The 25177-nt window shown below is 49.5% G+C and overlaps 1 protein-coding gene across 1 annotated transcript in view; it reads right to left on the bottom strand.

Moving 5' to 3' along the window:
- Window positions 1-25177, bottom strand: part of ttc27 (tetratricopeptide repeat domain 27) — a 52022-nt gene that overhangs the window by 8210 nt on the left and 18635 nt on the right. Inside the window, exons 4-15 of the mRNA XM_030107274.1 lie at window positions 23944-24084; window positions 20043-20145; window positions 17322-17480; window positions 16808-16947; window positions 15580-15692; window positions 11867-11933; window positions 7598-7711; window positions 6643-6738; window positions 6111-6233; window positions 2041-2268; window positions 1391-1489; window positions 795-847 (exon numbers count right to left, since the gene is read on the bottom strand). Coding sequence (XP_029963134.1) covers window positions 795-847; window positions 1391-1489; window positions 2041-2268; window positions 6111-6233; window positions 6643-6738; window positions 7598-7711; window positions 11867-11933; window positions 15580-15692; window positions 16808-16947; window positions 17322-17480; window positions 20043-20145; window positions 23944-24084 — 1436 coding nt within the window. The remainder of the gene's footprint in view (window positions 1-794; window positions 848-1390; window positions 1490-2040; window positions 2269-6110; window positions 6234-6642; window positions 6739-7597; window positions 7712-11866; window positions 11934-15579; window positions 15693-16807; window positions 16948-17321; window positions 17481-20042; window positions 20146-23943; window positions 24085-25177) is intronic.

Genomic DNA, 25177 nt, shown 5'->3' with positions numbered 1-25177 from the left:
GGACTTGTTGACAGGACTTGTTGAGGCTCTTTTGGCTTCTGGCCAAACCGGAATGGAACTTTATTCCTGGACATTCCCTCTTTCAGCCATTAAATGATCGTCTCTGCGTGAAGAAAATAAACAAACAGTAATTTTATTAAACCACCCTGCACCTTAGATTACCTGGACAGTGTACTGTATAGTTTGTTTAATTGACAACTTGGTTATTTTTAAACAAACTTCTTCACATCTGGTTCCTGCTTTTCGTTCACGAGTCAAACTGTTGTGTTTTCGTGGAGCTGCTTCCTTCACAGATCAACGAACGAAGTACTTCCATTGATGAGGAACTGTTCCTGCTGTCTGCAGCGATTAAAACACAACGTATTGAACCAGATGATGCCGTGAACAGAACACCAAACCCTGATGGGAGGGACGACAGCTTCATCATAAAGTCAAATGTTTCTGTTCACGTCTTTTTAATGGATTGAGCACATACACTGTCCGCTGTACAGCTTTAATGTACTTTGACTTGATTTCATACTTTTCAGTATGAGCAGAGTGAACTTCACTACACTATCCCAAGTTCACATTAACGGGAACGTCGCAGAAGGAACTCTTGCACTAAATAAATGAATAATGAATTCTGTTGCCAAAAGAGAAATCTCATTCCCACTGTAGTGGTGAAGGCTTCAGGTTAAACACGGTTCTTTCTTCAGTTCTCTTTGCTGCAGGTGGTTTCTGACACCTTGCTGCTGAAAGCTGAAACCCAAACCAGGACGAGCACGGCCAGAGTTTCCACTCCGGAGCAGACTCACTTCTTCTGGAGGCGGATGTAGGCGGTGGACAGGTTGTTCCACGCTTCTGCGTTCTGAAAGAACAGGAGGAACCGTTTGTTTCTGGGAGATCAGGGTGAAACCTGCTGTGTTTGAATCACGTCAACATTCAAACAGAGAGTTCAGCAGAGTGTCCATTCTCAGTAAATGAACATCACAATGAGCAGACTGCATGAAAACAGCTAGAACATATACTTTCATTTCAGAAAATGCAGCACTATTGATGCATTATCACCAATTCGAATGTTAATTCAATAACGCAACAACTTCATAGAAAAACTCTTATAATTCGGCTCAGGAACAAACGTTCTCTTTAATTACTGAAACAGCTCAGCGGAACATCTCTAATAACATCTGAGGTGAGAAATAATGTGCAGCAGCTGGATCCGTCCTCATTTTGGTTCAACTACAGCAAGTGTGGAACTCTTAACAAAGTGGGGAAGATTCAGCGTTAGCTTAGCGTGCCGGGAAGACTGAGTGGCAGCGTGTTGGGATGAAGCACAGCGTCATGCTGGTGTGTGTGTGTGTGTGTGTGTGTGTGTGTGTGTGTGTGTGTGTGTGTGTTCAGAGGTACTTACATCTGGCTCCAGGCTCACACACCTCTGGAAAGCTCTGGCAGCCCCGTCGTAGCCCTCCAGGGCAAAGTAGGCACAGCCGAGGGAAAACCACACACCGAGCTGCACACACACAGACACACACACACAGACACACACACACAGACACACACACACAGACACACACACACACACAGACACACACAGACACACACACACACACACACACACACACACACACACACACACACACACACACACACACACACACACACACAGACACACGGGCATCAGGCAGCGAGCCAGAGCAGAGATATTTGCGGCGTCCACAGGCTGTTTGTGAGTCAGGTAACACATGATTTAACGCGACACCGGGGCGCCGGCCGGCGGCCATGTTGGCCGTTCCAGCTGAAGGCTCGCCGTGACCCCGCTGAGGTGGCTCCGCGGCCGCAGCGCGCAGCCGGGACATCGGGAGACATCTGAGACATGAGGGACGGTTCCACCTCAACCTGCCGCTGCTAGCGGTGCTAGCTAGCCGCGCTCAGGCCAGTCTGAGAGGACGAGGCCGCTCGTCTCTGCGACCGCCTCACAAAACCTGACTCTGTTTGACACAGCTGAAGGTTTAAAGTCTTTACAGGAAGTTGAAGGAGCTAGAATGTGAGACGCGACCCTACCTGCATGGCGTTGATCTGGAGAGAGCGCTCGAAGCATTCCACACACTGCTGGAACTCCTTTCCCCGCAGGTGCAGGAGGGCCTTGGAGCGCATGGCTCTGGCGCTGCGGCGCCCCGACAGCTCCCACGCCCGGTCGTAGTACTGGTGGTCCCTCAGGATGTCCCCCAGCAGACAGTACAGGCTGGGGGTCTCCTTCTTCTCCAGCTCTCTGCGCACAATCTCCTCAGCCTGGGCGAGACATGGAAGCAGGACGGACCAGACTTAAGGCTCTGTGATACAACCTGTAGCTGTCAAGTTCCAGTGGAACGCCCATCCTCCCTGCCCGCATGTCAGACTTACGCTGCTAGCTTGGATAAACCACTGCTATCCCTGCTAGCATACCAGTTCATCAAACACACAGACGAACACAGAACAAAATCAAGGAGAGAAAGTCGGTGCAGGTGTGAGAAGAACCCGGCAGAATTCAGCTCCAGCTGTCACTTTCACTACTGCTTGGCCGATCTGTTCTCACAGAGGACCGTGACGCTACGCTCAGCTCTTCAGCTCTGAAAACTACAGCAATGGGTTTGAGATGAAACAACGGCAAGGTGCGGTGAGTGCAGACTTCCAGCTTTAAGTTTTAGAGTATTTCCATTCAGATCACCTCCAGTGCCTGACTGGAGTCAACAGACTGAAACCGAACCGGCAGAATAGAAAACTACAACAAGGATGAAGCTACTGTTCAGTCACCTGTGGACCTCTGAATTTCACTGATACATGTCTGAGCTTGGGGCTCAGACTGTTGTGAAGGTGGACCCGTTTTTTTCTTTCCAAATCCCTGGATCTGGTTCAGGATGGAGCGCCAGTCTGACCGCAGAGACGCCTCGGGCCCCGCAGGTCTAATCAGGCATTCATCTCCCCGTTCCTTCACTGATCTCCCTGTCAGACGGGCCTGATGCCGGGCCAAGAGCTCCGGCACACCTGGAAACCAGAAACCTCCCGGTTTCCCTCTGAACGACACGACTGAGCAACGAGAGGCGAAACGCAGAGCTTCTGTTACACACCGGAGATAAAGCGTCTGCTGTCAGGGGAAAAGCAAGGCTATTCAGGACGTCGCCTCGCATTTGATATTCCAACTGTCATTCAAGCCGTCTGACCTCAAGGTACACAGGATGGAGCGCCCCCTGCTGGCTGGAAGTCAACAAGGCAACAGGTCGAGTGCCATCAACATGAGCGACTTCCTCCTCTCACCTCTCAGTGACTCTGTGGATTTATGAGCAGCCTGCTGCTGCACAAACTGCCTGATAAGAATAATTAGAGACATTTACTCCACGTCTTCAGGAGTGCAGTCACACACTCTCCCGATCAAACGCCCAAACACGACAACGAGGCTGTAGGTTATTTCAGATTCATGGCTGGACACAATTAATAGAACCAAAGTTCAAAGACGGGGAAACAAATCAGACGCCAGTCTCTGAGGACAGAGACGGAGTAGAAAGTTAAAGGGACACTGTGAGACATGGTCTCTCTGTGAAGCGACGGCTCCTCGTGCTGAGAAGAGGATCACTTCATGATGTCGATCCGTCCCCACTGTCTCTGTGACTGGAAGCCACAGAGACGGCAGGACGCCGGGGACGAGGACCGAGCCTCGCCCAGCTACTGCAGACGGCCTTGGACCTCGACCAAACCACTCCAGACAAATAGATTCCTTATTGTTTTGTACTCCGGCGGGTAAATAACCTGGCCGGCAGGGCCGCGGGTTACGACCAGAGACGGAGCGGGACTCTCTGGCGGCGAGCCGGCAGCGCGCCGGTAATCAGATTGGAGAGACGGAGCAGACTGTAATTGAATAACGGAGTCCTACGGAGCGCTCTGGACATGCAGGACCCGCCGTGTGCCTAATGAGTGTGTTAGTATGCACCTGATGAACAGCAGTGATGGAAAACAAGCAAAGGACATCAAAAGAAACCCTCCTTGTGTTTCTGCTGTGGGCCGCTGCTGTTAAAAAGGCTGTAGAAAGAGGAAAAGCAACAACGACGACAACAACAACGGCGTGAACGAGTTTTCAAAGAGTCTGAGCAGGAAAAGGGGCGCTCCGAGGGCACAGAGGCAGGAGAACAGTGAGGATGATGGTTTTGTTCTGTACAGTTAAACTCATCTTGACTTGAACACAGTAACCAATAGTAACACACCTGACGCTCGCTGCACACACTGCAGCCGTGCGACAACAAGCTCCTCTTATTTCATGTCAGAAGGACGAAGAAGGGAGACGGAGAGGAAACCCTGACCTGACAGCTGCGGTGTTCGGATCCGTCAGTGGTCAGTGAGAAACAGTTAAACACACACAGCTCATCCAGTAGCTGACGGACAGAAAACACACGAGAGGCGGGAAGTCCGGAGCCGCGAAGCCTCCACCAGCCGCCCCGCTGCGCTGTCAGGGCCGAGGAACACGGCTGTAATCATGGCTGAAGTGAGAGATCTGGACAGAAGTGTGTGTGTGTGTGTGTGTGTGTGTGTGTGTGTTAGCGTGTGAAAAATTGCCTTGTCTGGACAAAAGAAGTGCTGAGTATTAAATGGTCTCAGAGCTCAAACAATGGCAAGACAGCAGCAGCCCCAGAGGGAGCAGATACCACCGTACCTGTGTGTGTGTGTGTGTGTGTGTGTTCTTGTATTTCTATCCTTGTTGGGGCCAAATGTCCCCACAAGGATAGCAAAACGTGGAACGACGTGCCTTGTGGGACCTTTTTCCGGTCCTAAGTAGGAGAAACAGTGTTTTCTTGACCATGTTGTTGTTACTGAAAAAAGTAAAAGTGCAAAAACATTTCTTTAGGGTTAGGCTTTGTTGTGGTGTGGGTTAGGGTTAGGGTAAGGGTCAGGGTTAGGGGCTAGACATGAATGGGAGTCAATGGACGGTCCCCACGAGGATAGAAATACGAGACTGTGCGTGTGTATGTGTGTGTGTGTGTGTGTGTGTGTGTGTGTGTGTGTGTGTGTGTGTGCGCGCGCTCAGAGCTGCTCAGCTCGCTCTCTCCACCGCTTCAGGACGGCGACCCTGAACTCTGAGGTGATCGGAGTTCATTTAATTAATCCGGACTCTGGTCACCTTGAATCAAGAGCGCGCACACACACACACACACGCACGCACGCACGCACGCACGCACGCACGCACGCACGCACGCACGCACGCACACCGATTACAACGTCCTGCCATCAGAATGGCTCCCATACTGGAGTTCATTGTAACGACCGGCAGACATGAAAACAAATGCTTCAGGAAGAGGTTTTTCTTTTTTTTTTAAGTTTGCATGAAACCTAAACTGTTTCATGCAAACTTAAAAAAAAAAAGCATGGAAACAGTGCTGGCCACATTCATGGAAGCATGGCTCATGAAAAAAATAAAAATAAAAAAATAAAGCTCAATTTGAGAGCATCAGGTCCCTCCTTTCTACACCTCCGTCCCAGAGAGCCAGGACGGGTCATCACGCATGTTTATGAATGATGTGCAACTTAAACCAAACCACAACCGGACAAACACTCCCAGGGGTGTCAAACATAAGGCCCGTGGGCCAACATCAGCCCACAAGACGCTCCAATCCAGTCCCTCAAACCACCAGGTGAATTATAAAAACGGGTATTTAAAGGACTGTTCAGAGCAGCAGCACAGCACAATGAGACAATGACATACGAGTGATGCTGCCATGAGCGCTAGCTAGCCATGCTAGCTAGCATTAGCCTCAGAGCCATGCTATCAGGGGGAGTTTGGAAAAACATTGAACAGCTGGAGGAGAAGATTTGTTTTGGTCAGTTCACCGAGTTCAGCATCATTAAATCTGGCCTCATGTCAGGACTGTCCTCATTTTCTGTCGTGTTTGATTTTATGGAAATACAGATTATTTCTTCAAGTTTTCATGGCAGCGTTTCCCCGCTCCAGATAAACCGTTCCTGTGTTCTGAAGTCAAATGTCTGTTTCTACTCTTGATCGAAGTATGAAAACCGTCAGGGTTCCGCTGCAGGCCTCCACGTCATCCTGCGCCGCAGTTCAGGAGGACGTGAAGACGCGGTGAAGTGGCGTGACGAACCGGCGGCCGTACCTTCCCGTGCTGGCCCAGCCTCTCGTGGCAGACCACCACGTCCTCCCAGAGCTGCAGCCTCTCGTACGCCAGCAGGGCCGAGCTCAGGCAGCCCAGCTCCGTCAGCAGGCCGGCCAGCTGCTTCTGAGGGCGGAGAAGAGGAACGGGGAGAGATGAGGGGCTGCCGGGACGCTAGCACGCTAACCGCTAACATGCTAGCACGCTAACGGGAAGCCCCACATGGAAAATCCAATCACTGATATTTACTGGGGATGGAATGATTCACGGAAGCATTCTGTCAGTTTCTCAAATCTTTTTTGAATCAAACTTTATTTCCTCGTCTTCTTTTCAATACTGGATCAAATTAACGTGGGACGTTTATCCTGAACCCACTGAGACACGTCTCTGGACGAAACCGGTCTCCAACATGACGAAGGCAGACGGGAGAAGCTTGTGGAAGGGTCGGCGGCATTTCCCGTTTCCCGATCCAGAGACTCCAGAGCTCCTCTGGATGGAAACAGCAGCCGAGGCAGGGAAGCGTTTGGTTTCGTACCTGCACAGCCCACCTGGGCGGGGCCTGGCAGCAGTAGAAGACTTTGAGGCGCTCGGTCACCGGACAGCTCTCGTCCTCGTAGTGGTCGACGATCGCCTGCAGAATGAGAGTTGAAGCCTTTATATACCGATTTGATTTCCTATTTAAAAAAGAAAAAAAAAAAATATTAAGACAAAACAAGAACAGTGAGTGAATTTTACCAAAAATCTGATAATTAAAAAGGTTCTGCATCACAGAGCTGTATTAAATAAGCTTTGAGAGGAGAGCTGCTGTGAGCATGGACGGGGTTAAAGGTCATTGGCCACTAAATGGTGGATGACGGGAACATTCCCAGCATGCTGCTGAGGAGGGAGCGCCGTCTCTCATCAACTCCGCTGCAGCTGATCGTCCTCTCTGCACAGATAAGACTGATCAGCTTTCCTGACTCCCCCACACACACACACACCCACCCACACACACACACACACACACACACACCCACACACACGACGACTCCCGAGGCTTCTTCCACACTGATGGAGGCGATAACGGGCGGAGGCGCAGCGGGAAACCTTTGAAATGTGAGCGATTTCATGATGAGATCTGAATCCAGCTCACAAGCAGGAAGAACCGCCGTGAGCACCTCACTCAGCTCTTCACTGTTTGGACCACTAGGTGTCACTGTACGACCACAGAACGGCGCTACAGTGCCACCAGGGGGAAAGACACAGACTTAAAAAAACCTTGCCCCGCCTAACACAAGTTTCCAACAGGGACCACAGAGATCCGTGGAGTCTTTAGTGAAGTGAAGATCATCCGAATCCGACTCAAAGCGTATCGACTTCCTGCCCCACAGACCCCCAGATTCAAACATGCTGGCGGGGCAGCAGGTGAACGCCGGGGTGAAAACCCGGCCCACCAAGGTGGGAGATTCTTCACCGACAAAGGTTTTCACCAGTTGACCCCGTGACCTTACCTGCATCTGCATCATCGCTCTCTCCACACGGCGGGACTTCCCCTTTTCCAGCTTGGTCCGGAGGCAGAGCGCCATGACCTCCACGGCCCAGAACTTCGGCTGAGACAGGATACACTGTCGAAGAAACCAGCAGAAAAAAAACAGCCGTTTATTGTCCGGACAAAACTTTCCAAACGTCCTACATTCTGGCCTTGAGGAACAATCGTAGGCTTTGTCTGGAAGTGGCGTTTGTGACCTGCAATGACCTGCTCTGCTCAGTCACTGCCTCCAAACACCCAATAAATATCTAGAACACACACATTAAAAATATCCAGAAGAAAATATGAGTGGCAACAGTTTCATTCCATTAGTATAATGCCTGGTGATTAGAACTGGGAGCCAGAGTGGCTTCCATACACTCTATACCAATGTTTCCCCTTTAACACCACCAGCAGTGGAAGGCTGAAGCACCTCCGGCTGCTGAAGGAGCTTTTCCTTCGTCCCACCACCCAGAGAAGTGAGGCTGAGAGCCAGTTAGACAGAAGTGAGGAGTGAAGCTGTAGTCCTGCGGCGAGAAGACAGGATCTGCCAAGCAGCAGTGGAAGCGACAGCTGGAGCTCAGCACTGAGAGGCGGTGACAGAGCGAACCGGTCCCGAGTGTTTACACTGACGGGGTGTTCTGGACTCCAGCACCATCCCAGCTGTGGAGGTGTTCCAGACTGGTGACCCCTCGCTGGTATCGGTGAATCCACAAACAGAAACATCCTCTGCGTCAAAATCTCGCTCACTTCTGTCGTCTAGTGAGCGATTCCTCACTATTCACCGTTCCTTTCATCAAACTTCCCAAACTCATCCCTTTAACACATCCTACATGAGTGGTTTTGATGAGACGGGTCCTGAGGCTGCAGGACCGAGCAGGTATAGAGGATCACAGGACATAAAGCCTGCCTCCCATCTCCTCTCCTCCGACGCGCCAAGAGAAAGAGAATCCCTGCTGTCTGCTGTGCACCGTAGTGAGAAATCAAGCCGCAAGCTTCAGTGAGGAGGCCTAATTATTAAAACCTATTACAGCCTGAAAGTCTTTATCTGTGTGCCGCCGTGATAATCGGCTGTATAATAGGCAGCACAGCTTAGCGGTTTAGCTGTAGATGAGCTGATTAAAGCGAGCGGGGGTGTTGGGGGGGGGGGGGGGGGGGGGGGGGGGCGCTCCACTCAGCTCCGGGCTCCTCTTCATCAGAACAGTGTGTGTCGACGAGGAGGAAGGTGGTCCCTGCTGGAGGTGAGCTGAACACACACTGATGCTGCTTGTGGCCGCAGAGCGAGTGGCGCCGGGGAAAACATGCAAACCGAGTCAGAACCGAGTCAGTCACATGCACGACGCCGCAGACGTTCAAATCAGAAGCCTAGATAATGACAACATGTCTGCAGACGGGAGCGTGAACCAACACCCAGCAGACACAGCGAGGAGCTGGACGGCTGAATATTCATGTTCTCACATCGCCCAGACGAGGCGGCGCCGGCCGACCGGCGGCCGGACTCGCCACAGATTTATGGTGTGAAAGCTGCGGCCACTGCAGGGCAATAAATCCACCTTCATGGTTACACACACTTTCTCTGACGGCCGATTCCCAAAATCAATATTTTCCCTCTGAAACGGCCATGTTCTCCGTGCTCGGCCCTGATCGATGGACGGGGACCAGACGGACAGGAAGACGGATGGACGTGTCCCTGAGCGGCTTGTGGCTGAGACGACACCCAGCTGAAAGCTCATCTCTACATCTCCTCATGAGCCACGAAGCTCCACCGGTTTCTGCAGCACAGATCCTCCACTCTGCCCCGTAAAACAGGAAGTGAGAGTGTTTCTGGGACTTTTCGCTGGAGGGACGGTGACCAGGAGAGGCTCCACTGAGAGGGGAAGAAGAGCCAGACCTGTGACAACCATCTAACCAGCCTGCAGATTCCTGGATCTACATGTAGGCTGGGAAGATGCCTGCTCACAGAGCCGGCAGCCGCTGGCCCGACGCAGCCAGGCGGGGAAGAAGCTCCACCGATAACAGCGTGCCAACGGACCGTTTCCAAACAGGAAAAGACTTTAAACTACTCAGAATCATCACACCGGTTTTGCAGTTGCTGTTTTTGAGCCTCTTGCTCAGCAAGCCGCTGGATTCCAGCATTGGGGTCCATGATGTGGGACGTTGGACGGCTGCAGGGCTCTGAGGTCGCTGCTGTCAGCTTCAAGTCCAAAAGACTGCGTGAATTCTGCACCAGACTCATTCAGACACCGATCAAGGCTGCGAGGAGGGAGGATTCATGACCCGGCGGGCCGATTGCTCTCGGATGAACCGCCTTTGAATGTGTTTGAGTCGGCAAAAGAGGAATCAGCAGGTTACATATAGGCCTTGAGCATAAACAAAAGGGGGGGGGAAGTACTGACTCAACCTGGCCTGGAATGGAACGGAATGATCCTTGATCTGGATCCTGATCTCCCAAGGTGTTTACCATTCAGACACACAGATCAAACTAATCCAAACAGACATCTGCTGAACACTGATCAGCGAAACTGTCATGATTTTTGGAAACTGAGACTTCCTAGAATTGCTCGGTCGATAAATTTAAAGTCTGCGACAAACCTCTACGTTTCCCCTTCCTGCTGTAGAGGTCCGCCGCGGTGTCTGGACAGGCGCTACACATCAAAGCAACGTCCGTAAGAATGCCAGGAAGTGGAGTCTACATGTTCATCCAGAGCCTGTACTGATTTTTAATGGGTAGCTTGGCGTCTTCCCACAGTCCAAAGACACGAGTAACCCGTCCTGGTGTCTCTTGTCCTTCAGCCAATGCTAGCAGGGAGACACTGAATACATTATTATAGAGGAGAATTCATCTATACTGATCAATTTCTGACATCTGCTTTGTTCTACTGACTCTTCAGATGTGAAAGCAGCAGTGAGGAAGTTTGAAAAAAACTGAAAATACATCAAGGCACAAAGCATCTGAAGCCGCTGGGTGACAGTCAGACTCTAGAACAGTTTCTCATCCAGCTCACTGGAAAAGAGAAGCAGGCCAATACCTGCCATCAGTCTTTTCCTGTATTAAACACACACCTGGTTTTCACTGTGTTAGGCTGACACTGATCGCAAGTGCAAAACAAAAACCATTTTCAACAGAAGGATTTAGACAGCTTTACATCAATGTTACATCAAGTTAAAGACTAATGAAATAAAATGTGCCTGCCGCTTCCCGACTCGGTGCTGCTAACAGCACAAACTGCTCTGCTCTTGCCTTTATTCAATCATTTCATTCTCTGTGGTGTACTCCATCATTGAATCTCTCTAAAACTGAAATCAGCACCTAAAGTGAAATGCTTGAACCTCTGCTGTGGATGTTTTTCCTTTCCGGAGATGTTTCAAGTGAAACCCAGTAGGGGGCGACTGTTGTAATGTAGCAGCTTTCTGCTGTCTAACAGTGACATCTAGTGGCCACAGATGAAATATATGGGGTATTTTTTTGAGATAAAAGTTGCTTTTTGATACAAATTTAATGCAAACCAAACAACTGTGACTGATTTTCTCTTAAACACAGGAAATACTAAGTCATGCTAGTTGTATTAGAAGATGATTAAAAATTTAAAGCACTGATTCCATTCCTATTTAAATTTTTTTCAACAATGAGCTGTCATTTTTAAAGTCAGCAGAAAGACATTTAGAATTACTGGATTAACCTCATAAGAAACAGTTTCCTTCTTTAATTTCCTGTCCTGAGAAAGCCTTTGTGCCAGTCTGACCAGACTGAACCCTCTCAGAGCTGAGTGGAGACGCTGGGCGACCCTCTTCCTGCTGCACTTCGTCTCTGGAGCTCGCTGTCCATCTTGCCTAATAGACTATATTCATCGGGCTTTGGCCAAAGTTTGAAAGCTGCGGCGGCGTTAAAGAACCTGTGCTGTGCGGTGGCAGGGAGCCGCTACAGTCAGGAGAGTTCTATATCAGGAAAAACCAAGGAAAGCAAAACCATTCCACATTTCAGTGTAGTAGCAGTAGAGGGGGATTCTATGGTAATACCCCCATAGGGCAATTAGACTCAGCTCCACGCCGCCAGGCAGGCTTTTCAAACCCGTGACGACGAGCCCAGAGACGGCCGGCTATATGCAGACGATGTGCCGTTATATATTCAAACCCTGGGAGCGGCGGCACGTTGCGGCAGTGGGAAGTCTTTCATCTTCTTTTTGAGTGGAGCTCATGGACCCAAGAACACACTCAGCTGTGTTTGAATCTGTTCGAATGAGCGGCGACTTACAGAGGTGAAGGCCAGCAGCTCCTCCTCCGTGAGCTTGTGGACCGGGTTGTTCTTCTGGAAGTCGGTGCTGAAAAAACAAGACGGGGGAAGAAGAGAAGCTGAGAACACGAAGGAAAACACTGGAGAACAACCCGGAAGGCTCCAGTCATCAGCTGCATTTATTCTGAGCACGGTTTAAAGACGAGTGGGAGTTTTATCTGCTCTGATTCAGAGTCGGGGCCACAGCTGTTTTCAGCCTCAGCTGAATTGATCACCAGCAGATTAAAATTAGCCTGATAGTTCCTGATTCGCTTGACCTACTTTTCTACAGATTAACACTGTTTTGCTCTGTTATTTTCAGGCACAAGTTATTCTGAGACATTGTTCTGTAGCACAGACGAACTCAATACAAAGTTCACTAAAACCATTTCCAAGGTTCATGCTGGGGATTAAATGTAGGAGCAGAAAGACTTTGACTGGAAGGAAGTGGACCTCCCTAAGAGGTCAGAGGTCATGGAAGGTTGATCACAGGCCAACCAGGCCTCCTCTGCAGGCAGAACTCAGGATTCAAAGCCTTTTAAAGTTGTTTTATTCATGTAAATGGATCAGGCTGCAGCCATGTCGCTGAACATCGGTGCATCTTCTCCAGGAGGAAACACCAGGCTGAACAGAGTCCTCTGATACAAACAGAGCTTATTCAGGAATCCTCAAGACTCCAAAAGACACAACTGATTGACTGTAACTCAAATTTCCTCTCCGCTGCAGTGAAAATAAGTTCAAACAAAAACACAATGAACCATTTTCATGACAAAATCTAATATAGCAACAGTCTGACACAAAGACTGCAGTCTTCACTGTTTTCACAGTCTCCCCTTTAAGAGTATGCTTTTATTATTGAGGCCACTGTGCACCAGGGAAGCTGTCACCACTCTGTTCTTATGAATTAAATTCCTCTTAGAGGCTGGGAAAAGCTCAAACCTCTGACTCGTTCAGTAAAATCCATTTGGAGGTCAACAGTCTGTTTTTAGTATTATAAAATTAATTACGAATAAAATCACTGACGGTGATACTGAAAGAAAAATAACTCAATGAGAAAAAGACAAGGGATGCACTGATACTGTTGTTAGAGGATGAGTACAGGTCCTGTCTTCAGTCACATGGCCAAACAGCTACGAGCCGTGAGGCGGCCATCTTGGTCTGGCCACCCACTGTTTCAGCGCATTTAATCAATCACAAAGTGCCAAATATTAAACTAATTTTTACCAGTTTTTCTTTCTTATACAGACATCATGCAAGTCAGAATGACACAGGACACGGTTTGGTCTATTTTAATGATCACAGTGGGATAAACAGGAATGGAACATTGAGATATGTGATATATTATCAATTGTTTCTGAAAACAAAATATACAGATGGGTTTGTGGAGCTAATATTGTTCAGAAACTTGCAAATTAATCTCAAAACTATGTAAAAAAATAGTGTTATAATATAATTATGATTTTTCTATTATAAAAAAATCGTGATATAAAATGTTTGTCGTATTCCCAGAAGCACGGAGCTTGGCTCTGTGGTTCCCGCGACCATTAGCAGAGTGTAGCTTCAGCTCTGGGCTCAACATGAAGAAAAGCTCTCATTAAGTCAAGACATACTGACAATAAGAAGGTTATTAACGGTCCTGAATGTCTGGTCGAACCAGTGGCTTCCTGTTCAAACTGTTCTGACATGAACAGCCTGTCTGAGTCGCTCACGCCGTGGGAAATCGTCTGATTTATGGATCCAATTTTCATCAGTGCAGTCGTGACCGGCTCTGCTGCTCCAGTGAATTGGCTCATAAAGGAGACCCAGACTGGTGAAAAAAGACATTTTCTATAATTAGAACCATGAAATCTGCCCGTTTTCAGTCTGTCTGAAACCCTAAAACTGTCATTTCAACCTTTTCTGCTGTTGTGATCTATTCTCTATAATCTGATGTCAGAGGAGGAAGATGCTCTATAATCTGGATGTTAGCACTTCCTGAACATTCATGGACTAATAATGAAAACTGGCAGAAACACAGTAGCAGTGATGCTAACAGATTAGCCAGCCTTTCCTCTCTTGCTTGCGGCTCACCGGCTCTGTGGAAGAGGTTCTGGCGTCGGACTCGCGGCGGCATGCAGGTGCACGGGTCCGCCTTCAATTCAAGCCCACCTGCCGCTCATCAATCATCTCCCGGTAATCTCCCCGACTGCTCCATTGACCTTCACTTGACCCGTCCGGGCCCAGCGGCAGCATGGGAATTAATCACCGACGCGCCCGGAGGCTAACTGCCGTTCTACTGCCTCCAGCGCCTTCTATTCGTCCTTTTTCTCTCCCGGATGAAACTACCAGTATAAATAAGTTAACAATTTACAGGCGGTGAGCCATGAATCCCGAGGAAAACACAGGTCAGAGAGAGAAATGAGGTGAGAGGAGGAGGAAGTGCTGATCCCGGCTCCGGACCGCGATGACTGGAGTACACAGCTCAGAAACGAGCGCCGTGCCCTCGGAGGGCAGACACTCGCTTTCAAGTCAAAGCTGAAAACTTCGGCTGTGATTCTGACGCCCGTTCTCTCACCTTCTCCTTCTTGCCTTTTGATTCACGTCCTTCCCCCTCAATGACTAAAGCCCATCTGAAACTCCAGCAGCATTTCAAAAGAGAAGCGAGTCATTCAGTCTGTTGTTTTAGTCATTCTTGTGGATTTTTAATTTTCTTCCGCTTCCTGCCTTGTTGCGGTGAGGGGTGAATTAATTGGGACTGTTGATTAATTTAAAAAGTTAAGTAATTGTTCCTGCAACATTCAGGCTTCAGCATTTAGCAGGCATCCTTTATATTTTACAATCTAAGCATTAATCCATTCATCAGGAGAAGACGAGTGAAAAAGCAAGAGGAAAAAAAACCCCAACAACTCTTGATGTTGCAGTAAAACGACAGAACGGCTTTAAAAACAGAAGATCTGCTAATCGGAGTGATGCCGTCCGAGTCCAGCCCTCGATGTTTTATGCACATTATATGGACGTTTGTCGGCCGATATCGGTTATTTTTTAACACATATGTAAAACTGGTCCGATATTAACAGCTGATATTAACGTCTAGTTACTGTTAAGTGCGGGTTGGGGTTGATTTAATTAGAGGAATGTGGAAAAACAAGCGATAGCTCAGACACAGTTCTGATATTTTTGATTTGGTGCGTTGAAATGACTTGTATTGGTTGAACTGTTTTTAAATCTATTATATATTTTGCTTATGGGCCATAACCACAACACTAATGCTGATCAGAGTTTCCTCATCAGTGCATCTCTCATTGCTCCACATGTTTTAATAGCTGTGCTCCATGAAAACGTCTTTAACCACTTTGTGTCTTTGATGCAGATCAGGTGACTTTTCATCAGCAATCAATGCAGAAGATGAGTGAATTCAGCTGATGTCTGACTGATGAACAGGACTAGAAACTTGCTTCTGGGATTTACTCAACAAACTGTGCTTTGGTTCTCAACCAAACAGAAACACTGAGCAGAAGGAGCTTCTCTGTTCTGACATGTTGGCAGAATCCTCCAGAAGAAGCTTTTATTGTGAAGTACTGATGAAGACTGCTTGGCTCCGAGGTTCCCTGCAGGATGATGGGATACATCTCCTGTCGTCGGTTCTCCTGATAAACACTCAAGGCGTGGCGGGTCTCCAGCAGGAGCAGCTGTGCGCCGTCAGGCGGCAGACTCACCACAGTCCCAGGACCACGGCTTGCTCCTCGGCGCTCAGGTCGGGCAGCTCCAGCTGATCCGCGTCGGCGAAGCTGATGTTGTCCAGCACCGTGTCGTCGGCCAGACTGCAGTCCTGGAAACACACCCAGAGTCAGAGCGGCGCCGGGACACAGCGGTCAGGACCCGGGACGGACTCTCCTGGACGGAGGACCTCACTCTTTTACACAACGGTTTGCAGACACACTGTTTGAAAACTGTCTGTTGGCGTCAGGCTCAGCTGACTGGAAGCTGGACGTCCCCCTCTGCTGATGGCGTCGGGTATTACTGAGCATCTGCCTCTGGTCACTTGGGGACTGAAATAAATCCACCCGGCTCAGCCGGACAGTTCGGGCGACCGGGGCCAGCGGCGGTCTGCTCCGGGTCTCTACAGACCAGAGCAGGAAGCGGTCCTGCAGCCGGCCGTCGCTCCAGCGGCTGCAGACTGATCTCCTGGGTCACGGCTGGACGGGAAGGCGCTTTTAGAGCCGCACATCATCCAGGAAATGGCCCCGCGATCACAGGGAAGAACATTAATTCCTCATGCTTCTGGTTAATATGAAGGTGTTTTAATGAGAAGTGAGTCTTAATGAAACAGAGGTTTTGATCCCTGGAAGGTAAAACCACTTCGGCCCCCACTGCCGCTGAAGAGGAGGCATGTTTTAGAGCGATTACCTCCAGCTCCACTTTCTGAACCATCCTTTAAAAATTGGCTTGTCTTGGGGAAATACTTTTACTCTGAATCTTTATTTTCAGTTACTGTCGAACTAAAAATACGGCTCCACCATTACTAGTTTGTTTTAGAGAGATTATCGCTCAACCTGCTGATCTGTTTGATAAACAGTCGCCTCGCCATGGAGGTAGGCCTGTTGAGTCAATGTGGGGCTCATCGTTTTGCTCGAGGTTATTCTGACACACGGTAACGGTGAAATCAGGCTTTCTGGCAACAGCCATGGGTCTGGAAGACGATCCACCACCAACTGTTGTAGAGACTGTTAAAGCTGTAAAATGTCATTCATTAATAAAGTCCATTACATTCTGACTGCTGGGAGAAGACATGTGATCGACCAGTGTCTGGAGTTCCACTGACGTGTTCTGCTTGGTATCTAACACCTGGGAGTCACCTGGCTCGGAGAAACCTGGAAGAGGCTGAAATGCGCTGGATAAACATGTTTGAGGAGAATAAGGCTGCTGCACACAACACACTCCTACCTTGGGCAGGCTCTCCTTGGGCGTCGGAGTGGGCGTGGCCTCGTCCTGCGGCCGATCCAGATGCTCCTGGCGTTTTTTCACTTCAAGGAAGAGCTGCGCCAAGAACTTCTGCTGGAATCGGGTCCGTTTGCCCAGAGCGCCTACAGGAGACACAGAGAACCCGATCCGGGTCTGTCAAACCAACAGTGTTTACATGGGACTTTCCATCCCTTCCTAAATCAGAATAAAGGTTAAATCTGCTCTGAAATGACCACGTAAACGCCTGAAAAGTTTGTCTGGAATTTAACAGCAGCTTTAGAAGAAATGGATATAATGAAACGAGCAGATGGACGGGAGCAGAATGAGGACATTTTCAAATCTGCAGCATCAAAGTTAATCAAGAAAGAAAGAGAAAAAAATCGCAGCCAAAATGCTTTGTTAACTTCTGGGAGACGCCATGAGGTCATGGCGGCCCTGTCCAATCAGAACGCTTAACCTTCTTTGTTCCCACGTAAGCAGCGAGCGGCCGCCGTACCCGTCAGGTTGACGTCCAGTCCGGACAGCTGCTGGGCCTCCTGGATGTGCTCCTTGGCCGGCTGGTACTCGTAGTACGTCAGACAGGTGTAGACGCACTCCAGGTGGAACTGGACGGCCAGGGCTCTCTGCTCCGACCAGGCCGAGCAGGTCGCCAGCACTGGGGGGGGGGAAACAGAGGGAAGAGCTCAGACTGCGTCTGAAGGGGGGGATTTCCCCAGAGAGCATCTCCTCCCCTCTGAGCTGATGGTCAGGGAGGAGGTGTATAATTCATGACGGGGAGTCACACACTTTCATCCCCATTCAACATGAATGGAGCGGCGTCGGGCTGAGTCCAGGGACTGCCGGAGGGATTCAACCTTCAGACCCGCGGTGAAACTAAATCTAAAATCTGGTTTGAATCACAAAGTGAAATTCTGACACCTAAGAGGAAAGTATTGCTTCATTTTTATTGCTTAAAATGAAGGAAATTTCGATTGGTTAGATGAGCTTCCTGTGATGATGCCTCTGAGCAACAACAGCACCTGCAGAGAGACGGTTTCAGTTTGTAAACAGTTTCACTGTTGGGGTGAAAACGTCGCCAAATCCTGTCTGTTGACGTCAAACAGACGGTTTCTGACGCCGTCGCTTTGAGCTTCCTGGTTTTTCCAGACGTCTGCTGGCATGATGATCATGGTTCTGCCAGCCGCCGGGCCGAGCCGACTGCCCATGAGTCAGTCGGTGGAGGCGGAGCGAGGACATAACGGGACACGTCTTCCCGGCTGGACAACCTCGTCTCAGAGAGGTAGAACTGCAACCGATGCTTTGTGCTGAATGACAAGCACAAAAACCGCCGACTACAGGCGTCTTTGTTGACACCGAGCACCGAATCGTGGAAGTAATGAATGTTTCCATATGACTCTAAAACCACAGAGCGACGGTTTATCTGGCACTAATCACTCCACAACCAAAGACTTCAGTATTTCACTCTGGGATGATAATTCCCAGTCCTCTAACCCAACCAACCATCAGCTGAACCCTGCTGTCTTCCACTCAGAAGAGTGGAAGAAGAGCGCCGTTTGAGCCGTGAACTCGGCACAAACGGCGCCTCACCTGAAACAGAGAGGCGGCGCCGGGACGCAGCAGAGATAATTGAATCTGTCCGACTGCTGATGAACAGCGGGACTGAGGAGCCGAGCCAATTAAGCCAGCAACACTCCCCCCGCTGAGCCGCAAACAAATCTAAACCCAGGTGGACGCGACGGCGGCGGCGCGGCGAGGAAGCTCATCTGCAGGCTGTCCACGCCCCCCCTCGCCGTGGCGGTGGTTTTGTAGCTCGAGTCAACGGTTTAGTAGCTCGTGCGCCCTTCATACTCTGCTAACCATCGCACAACAGCGGAACGCTCTCCAGAAAAACGCCGCCTGCAAACAAGGAACTCAGCCCAGCTCGGCTCCAAAGGGAGAAAGAAACCGTCATTACACCAACATCAGAAAAGCCCTCGGACTGAAGCCCTGCCGGGGCAACAGACGGGTAACGCTGCGGCTCTGGAATTCCACGTACTGAGGCACAAAACGTTCTCTCAACCAATTAATCAAACTGTGCTCCTCTAATGAAAGCAAACAGCAGCTCCTGAATCAACGCCTCCGCAGGACATAACGGAGCTAATGGCCGCTTCATGCTAAACACACACACACACGCACACACACGCACACACACGTCGACACGGGAGCTGTGTGTAAAGAAATCCCGGCCTCTGGGCTGAAGCCGTTCTCCCAGCTGAAACATTTAGTGCGCAGATGGAGGCTGCAGCTTCACGCCGGTGGTAGCTCTCTGACATGATTTCATGTGTGCTCGGTAACAGTAGATGGAGGAAGCACACACACGCAGGACGGCGCTCCGGTGGAGGCGGCGCTGCGTCCTGCTGCAGCGGCGAGGCCTTCGCTCTGCTGCTGCTGCTGGTTTCAGGACATTTAGGTTTACAGACTCCTGAAAACACTTTGAGGTTCTTTAAACTTCATCTTGATGCCTTGATCCAAACCCAGACTCCTGAAACCGCCTGGATCCCTCAAACCAGTCCGACTCATAAAACCAAAGTCCCTGCACTTTAAACCCGGTCTGGACTCCTTTAACCAGATCTACAGCCTTTAAACTCCACTCAGATTCTGAAGCCAATCGGCAGATGAAGGTAAAAGTTGAAGACCAGATGATGAACAGTGAAGAGGAAGAGTGAAATCCACATCTGAACCACAGAGGTCTGGACAAACATGGATCCTCCTGCTGCTGCTGCCAGTCAGTAATCAGCAAATGTCCAACCGCCAGACGGAAGAGAAAGTGAAGCAAATGTGAGAGGCTGGGAACGGGTCTTTGCTCTGTTTTCTGGTCTTCTTTCCCATTTTGTTTTGACAGAGTTTAGACTGATTCCAAACTGTTATCAGACGAGCAATGGAACGATTCAGGGAGCCCGCCACTCGATCGATTCATGTCCAACACGTTTTTTTCTCTCAGTAAATTGTGTCGGAAACGTTTCTATTATTCCTGTTGAGTCCACCGCTGTGTTTCCTGGTGGTCTCTTCATTCCTCAGGTCGGTCCCGTAACCTTTCATTGCTGTTTAGAACTGAAAACGGGCCACAGTGAGTCAGTTCTGTACGGCAAAAAGGAACGACTTTCCCCATTTTAAACGTCACACACACACACCATACACAACACAGTGAGACGTAGAGACGTGGACAGAGCTCACACACCTTTCTCCATGCTGCTCTGGGCCAGGCTGAAGAGCTGAGGGGACGTGGCCTCCAGGATCTGCTGGTGCAGCTTGACGTAGCGAAGCGTCCACCAGGGCAGCAGCTGCAGGGGGGGGGGGGGGGGGGGGGGGGGAGGAGGACAGAGGGGCTCAGGAAGGGAGAAACACCGGCCTCCCTTTCAGCAGCTAACCGTCCATCGGTCCTCAAACAGGACTTTCTAGACCGCAGCTCTACCAGAACCGGACATTTATTGACCCGTTCATGGTTCAAACTGCCGTTTTAAATCTTCCCATTGATAGAAAACAGCAAGATGTGCAAATAAATACTGAACAGTTCAGAGAAGGTCCCATGAAGTTCAAAGACTTCGGTGCGTTTCAGACCCGTCCTGAAAGCAGCAGTAAACACACGCGCTGCAAACCTCACATGTTGAGGCAAAAAAACTAAAATATATAGCAGCTGAATTCCCATGTCGCAGCGACTTTAATAATACAGCAGCATTCAGGCCAGAGAGTACATGTTTAGGTGAATAAATAAATATGAGATGCTGATCTCGGGGCCCTTTCGGCTAACGTACAGCGGCGCGAAGCCCAGCGCTGCCAGCCGGAGCTAAGTGCTGACGGCGCACTAAAAACAGCCAGCTCCTCGGCTTTCTGCGTCCGACCCCGACAGGAGGCGGCAGGACGGGGGAGGGAGGATGTCTCGCGGCTATGTTTCCTCCTCGCCGCTGTAGTCATCAGGTACCGGCGGCCCGCAAGTCAACCATGCAGGAGGAGAGGGTTCCAGCGCGGGACGACCCGGCGCTCGGTTGCACGGAGGTTTAATTGTCTGTCTCAGTGAATCATTATCCCGCGGCGAACGCGCCCGTGCTCCAGCCGAGCATGTTCACACGTTCGCTTGGCGTGTCGGCACACCGAGCAGGCCTGGGCTCGCCGCGCTCCGTCTATCCCTCCTTATTTACCGCTGTGCGGCGGGCTGAGAGCGGCTGCCAGAACGGGGGGAGCATGGATGAGCAGCGCTGCAGCGGCGGCGGCGGCGGGGGGGGGGAGGTGCATTATCCGCCGGAGCGAAGCAGGGATCTCACACTTTACAGGTAGCGCCACGCTGCGTGGCGAGCAAACGCCGCCGCTAATTAAATCCCTTCCCCCTCATCAGCATTTAAAGAGGCGCATTAGCGCCGGCCGTCGTTGCCGCTGCGACCGTGTCTGTGCTGCTACTGCCGACAGCGGCGCCTGGAGACGGACGCAGGACCCGATCCGCCGCCGTGGCTTCCTGCTGCGTGGCGAGCGGAGGGCCGTTCTCTAGTGAAGCTGCTGCAGGTTTAGACTGCAGGAAGACTGACGGCCGCATGTGGAGCTGGGTTCTCTCTGCAGGCTGCCCGACATGAGATGAATAGTACTGTTTTCTGCCGCTCAATGGTTTTTTCACTGATTTCCTCTCATTTCTCATCGTCACACTTCCTCTTTCAACATATAAAGAGGATAAACGATCTCCACCAAACACAAACACCTGCTATTGACTCTTGTTGATTGTTGTTTTATAGACTGAATGATTGCTTCAGAAGCAACTAGACATTCAGAATCTATATGATGCACAGAAAGAGCCTCGGCGATGCAGAAGAACCACAAGAGCATCCCGAAGAACAAACCGAACCAAGAGAGTCGGTAGCTAAACTCAGGATTTGCTCGGCTCAGCAGCTCATACAACAAATGCAGTATTTCAAAAGGGAAAGGGAATGCTTTACTGTACAGACTTTAAGAAGCAGCAGTGTTTCTACTCAACACTAATTTCCTCACTCTTGGTGCTCAAATCCTCGGTGAGAGTCCTCTCCAATGAAGCAGACAACTAAAACACTGCCAACCATGAATTTTAAATACATATTCGCTCCTCGGCTTTAAATTACAAGTTTAACCTGACGGGTTCAGCCACCCGCCGGGAGATTCTCATCTGGTATTTCCCATTTGGAACAGTTTAATGCACACAGTTCGCAGCGGCGGCGCATATTAAACGATACGGCCACGCCGTCACCCGTAAGAACAAACCCGTTCTCAAGCCAGGCGTGGCTGGCCTGTAGGAACGCCTGCTCAAATCTCATCCACGGCGCACACTGCTCACCGCAGGGAGATGACCTTTAGCATCTACTGTGAGCATTAATAATAAAAACTTGTTTCAGATGCCGAATCAAATATTAAAGACAAGTTTTTTTAAACAGAAAAAAAAAAAAACTAACACAGTGCACCCTTGGTGCTGAAACAGCATCGACACACTTTTCCTCAGTATTTTTCGTGACACACACACACACACTGCAATAAATACACACACACATTCACATGCAAACACACACGTTTACAGGAATACACAAACGGGCAGAGTTAACACGGCGCTGTCCGTGGTGCTGAAACATCAAAAAAAGTTCAACGCTGAACAACATCTCTGTAAATCAATAATACACGTCAGACTGCAGGAAGTTGTGTTATTACCCATCAAACTCAATATAAATGATTAAAACAGGTCTGCAGCCGTCTAAAATTAGGTCTCATATATGTTGTTTTGAAATGCTGAGGGTTCAGGTCGACGAGCTGGGAGTAATTCTCACCACAAGCCACTGGGCTGCAGAGAGGTGCAGAGAGGTGCAGCTCACTGCGCCGTTCCTGGTTTTATTCCTATTTAAAATCCATGAACTCTATTTAAACGGACTAGTTTTCATCAAACATTAAAGACAACTCGGTCGCACTATTTCTTTGGTTTGAAACCCGCAAAAAAAAAAAAACTGGAGAGGTCAAAAGGACAACACATAAATGAAAAGTTCCACTTGAGAATGTATCTCTAGACTGTCTCACCTTCAGTGATTTCAGAGACAAACGGGCTGAGGACGATCCATTATGATGAAAACACCAGATCAGCTGATCACAGTGAATTTCTGTTACCGGGACAATCATGACTCAGGATAATTGTCCTCATATGTATGAGTTCTGAAAGCTGTTGCCGTCAGCCGTCCAAGTACAGGAAACAGGAAAACAGGCTTGCTATTCAGGGTATTTCATATTAATTATTCTTAATTGAAAAGAGTTGAAAAAGTTGTTAATGCCTATTGGACCTTTTCGTTAAAGGATAATTCAAGACTTTGAAAGACTTCCTGTTATTTCCACTTTAAAAATTGGTTTCTTATAAAAAAATCAAAAACCGCGAATATCGGCCGCGATCTGGTTATCCTACGACCCGACCGGGACGTCCGTACTGTAAAGAATGTTTTCATTTCATTCTTTACAGTACGGTTCTGACGGCGACACCCGCTGCTGCTTCAGCTCTCAACCTGAAATCAGGCGAGCAGACTGAAAGGCGAGGCTGCTCCTTCCCCGGACGGCGGCGCCGAGACGTTAAACCACATCATGACGGTGCTTCAGACATTCTTCACTTCAGGGTGACAGCAGGGTTCGCCTCAATCCAAGCATCAAAATCCACTACATTATTCACCTCAGAGACTTTTCAAGTGGTCAAGTATTTAAGATTTTTGGTCTTTGTACTTTACTTTATCATGTGTTCAGCGTATTGGGACAGCCTGTATAAACAGTGTGATTAATCCATTAGAATACATCCAGAGAAACACTGGACCTCAGAGGCTTAATCTCACTCAGGATAATGATTTTTATGTATTTCCTGCAGAAGTCCCTTAGAAAATCGGCCATATAATGAAGGCTTTGTTGAGCTAAAAAACAGTAAAGAAAGGTTGTGAGATCCTGGAGGAACTGAAAATTCAATATACTCCAGAAAATAAATTAAAAACTCTGACTCATCAGCTCAGGTCTGGAGGAACTGTAGTTTTTTACTCATTGCTGGACCGTGGTATTGATCTGCCGCGTCGTCCAGTGGCGTCCTGTCATTTCCAGCAGACAGAGAGACTCACCTGGAGGCCGTCCATCCTGGACGAGCACCTGGTGAGGACGACCCTGGACAGCAGCAGGAGCAGCGGGTTGGACACCAGGGGGTAGACCGACTCCCCGTCCAGCAGCAGGCTGGAGAGGACGGCTTCGTCCAGGGAAGAGGGCTGCCGGGGGGAGGGACAGAGACAGAGAGAGAGAGAGAGAGAGAGACGCACCAAACTCACGGTGAGGCATCGCTGGCAGTGAAGGAAATGATGAAAAGCTTGAAGTAGTGATTTTAAACAGTCTTGGATTCATATATGGCTTCAGAATGTTGTATCCTATATGACTGATGTGTTGTTTCCAGATCACAGAGCATCTTCCCCTCTCCAACATCTAGATTATAGAGCGTCTTCCTCCAATAACATCCAGATTATAGAACATCTTCCTGGTGTTAAATACGTTGCTCAACACAGCTCGAGGAGTCATTGGCTCATGATAAATAATGATTTTATTCAGCGGCTCCTTGCTAATGTTTGTCCCAGACCGGCTCATTAAGCAGACGGAGCGTAAGTTCTGCAGCAGCTTCCTCTCTTCAACCCCCAGCTCGCAGTGAAGAACCACAAAGAGTTCTCAGGAGAGAGGCTCTATGCTGAAGCCCCTGCGGCGTGGTCCGGGCCTGACCCGGGCTCTGCTCTCGGATGACGGCGTCTGCAGGACAAACGGTCCAGGCTGCGATTGCGAGGCCGGACACGTCTGCAGCAAAAACTCATCTCAGCCCCTGGTATCCATGATCTTTTCCTTGGTCGCAGGTCTGGGGAGCGCTGCGAGGCGGAGGGACTCCAGCAGAATGAGTGCAGCCGGTGTTTTGACTCGCAGCAGCAGCAGGAGACGGAAGCAGCACTGATCTGATGAGACATTAACTCTGCTTCAGCACCACAGCGGGTTACAGCTGGAACTGTTTCGGCCAAGAAATAACTACGTTTCAATTTTCATAAATGTAATCAATAACTTACTCTAATTACTTCAATATAAAAGCAATACACCAGATTACTTTTAGTTACTTTTAGATTACACTCAGACTTATCAAGTTTCCAGCCAGAGAATGAGCTTCTCTCTGGAGCAGCCGTGACTCCAGCAGCAGGTGGTAAAGGCCAACATGACTCGTTTCATTCATAAAAGAGAGCAGGCGACTGCTTCAAGACAGCAGTCGATGTGGCGTCTATTCTGGACAGATCTGTAGGGTCTATTGATTCTACATCTATGGCGGTGACACGG

This window comes from Salarias fasciatus, chromosome 13 (genome assembly GCF_902148845.1).
Source record: "Salarias fasciatus chromosome 13, fSalaFa1.1, whole genome shotgun sequence".
Lineage (NCBI taxonomy): Eukaryota > Metazoa > Chordata > Actinopteri > Blenniiformes > Blenniidae > Salarias > Salarias fasciatus.
Note: the sequence above shows the minus strand (reverse complement) of the source record. Positions and strands in the feature narration are given on the sequence as shown.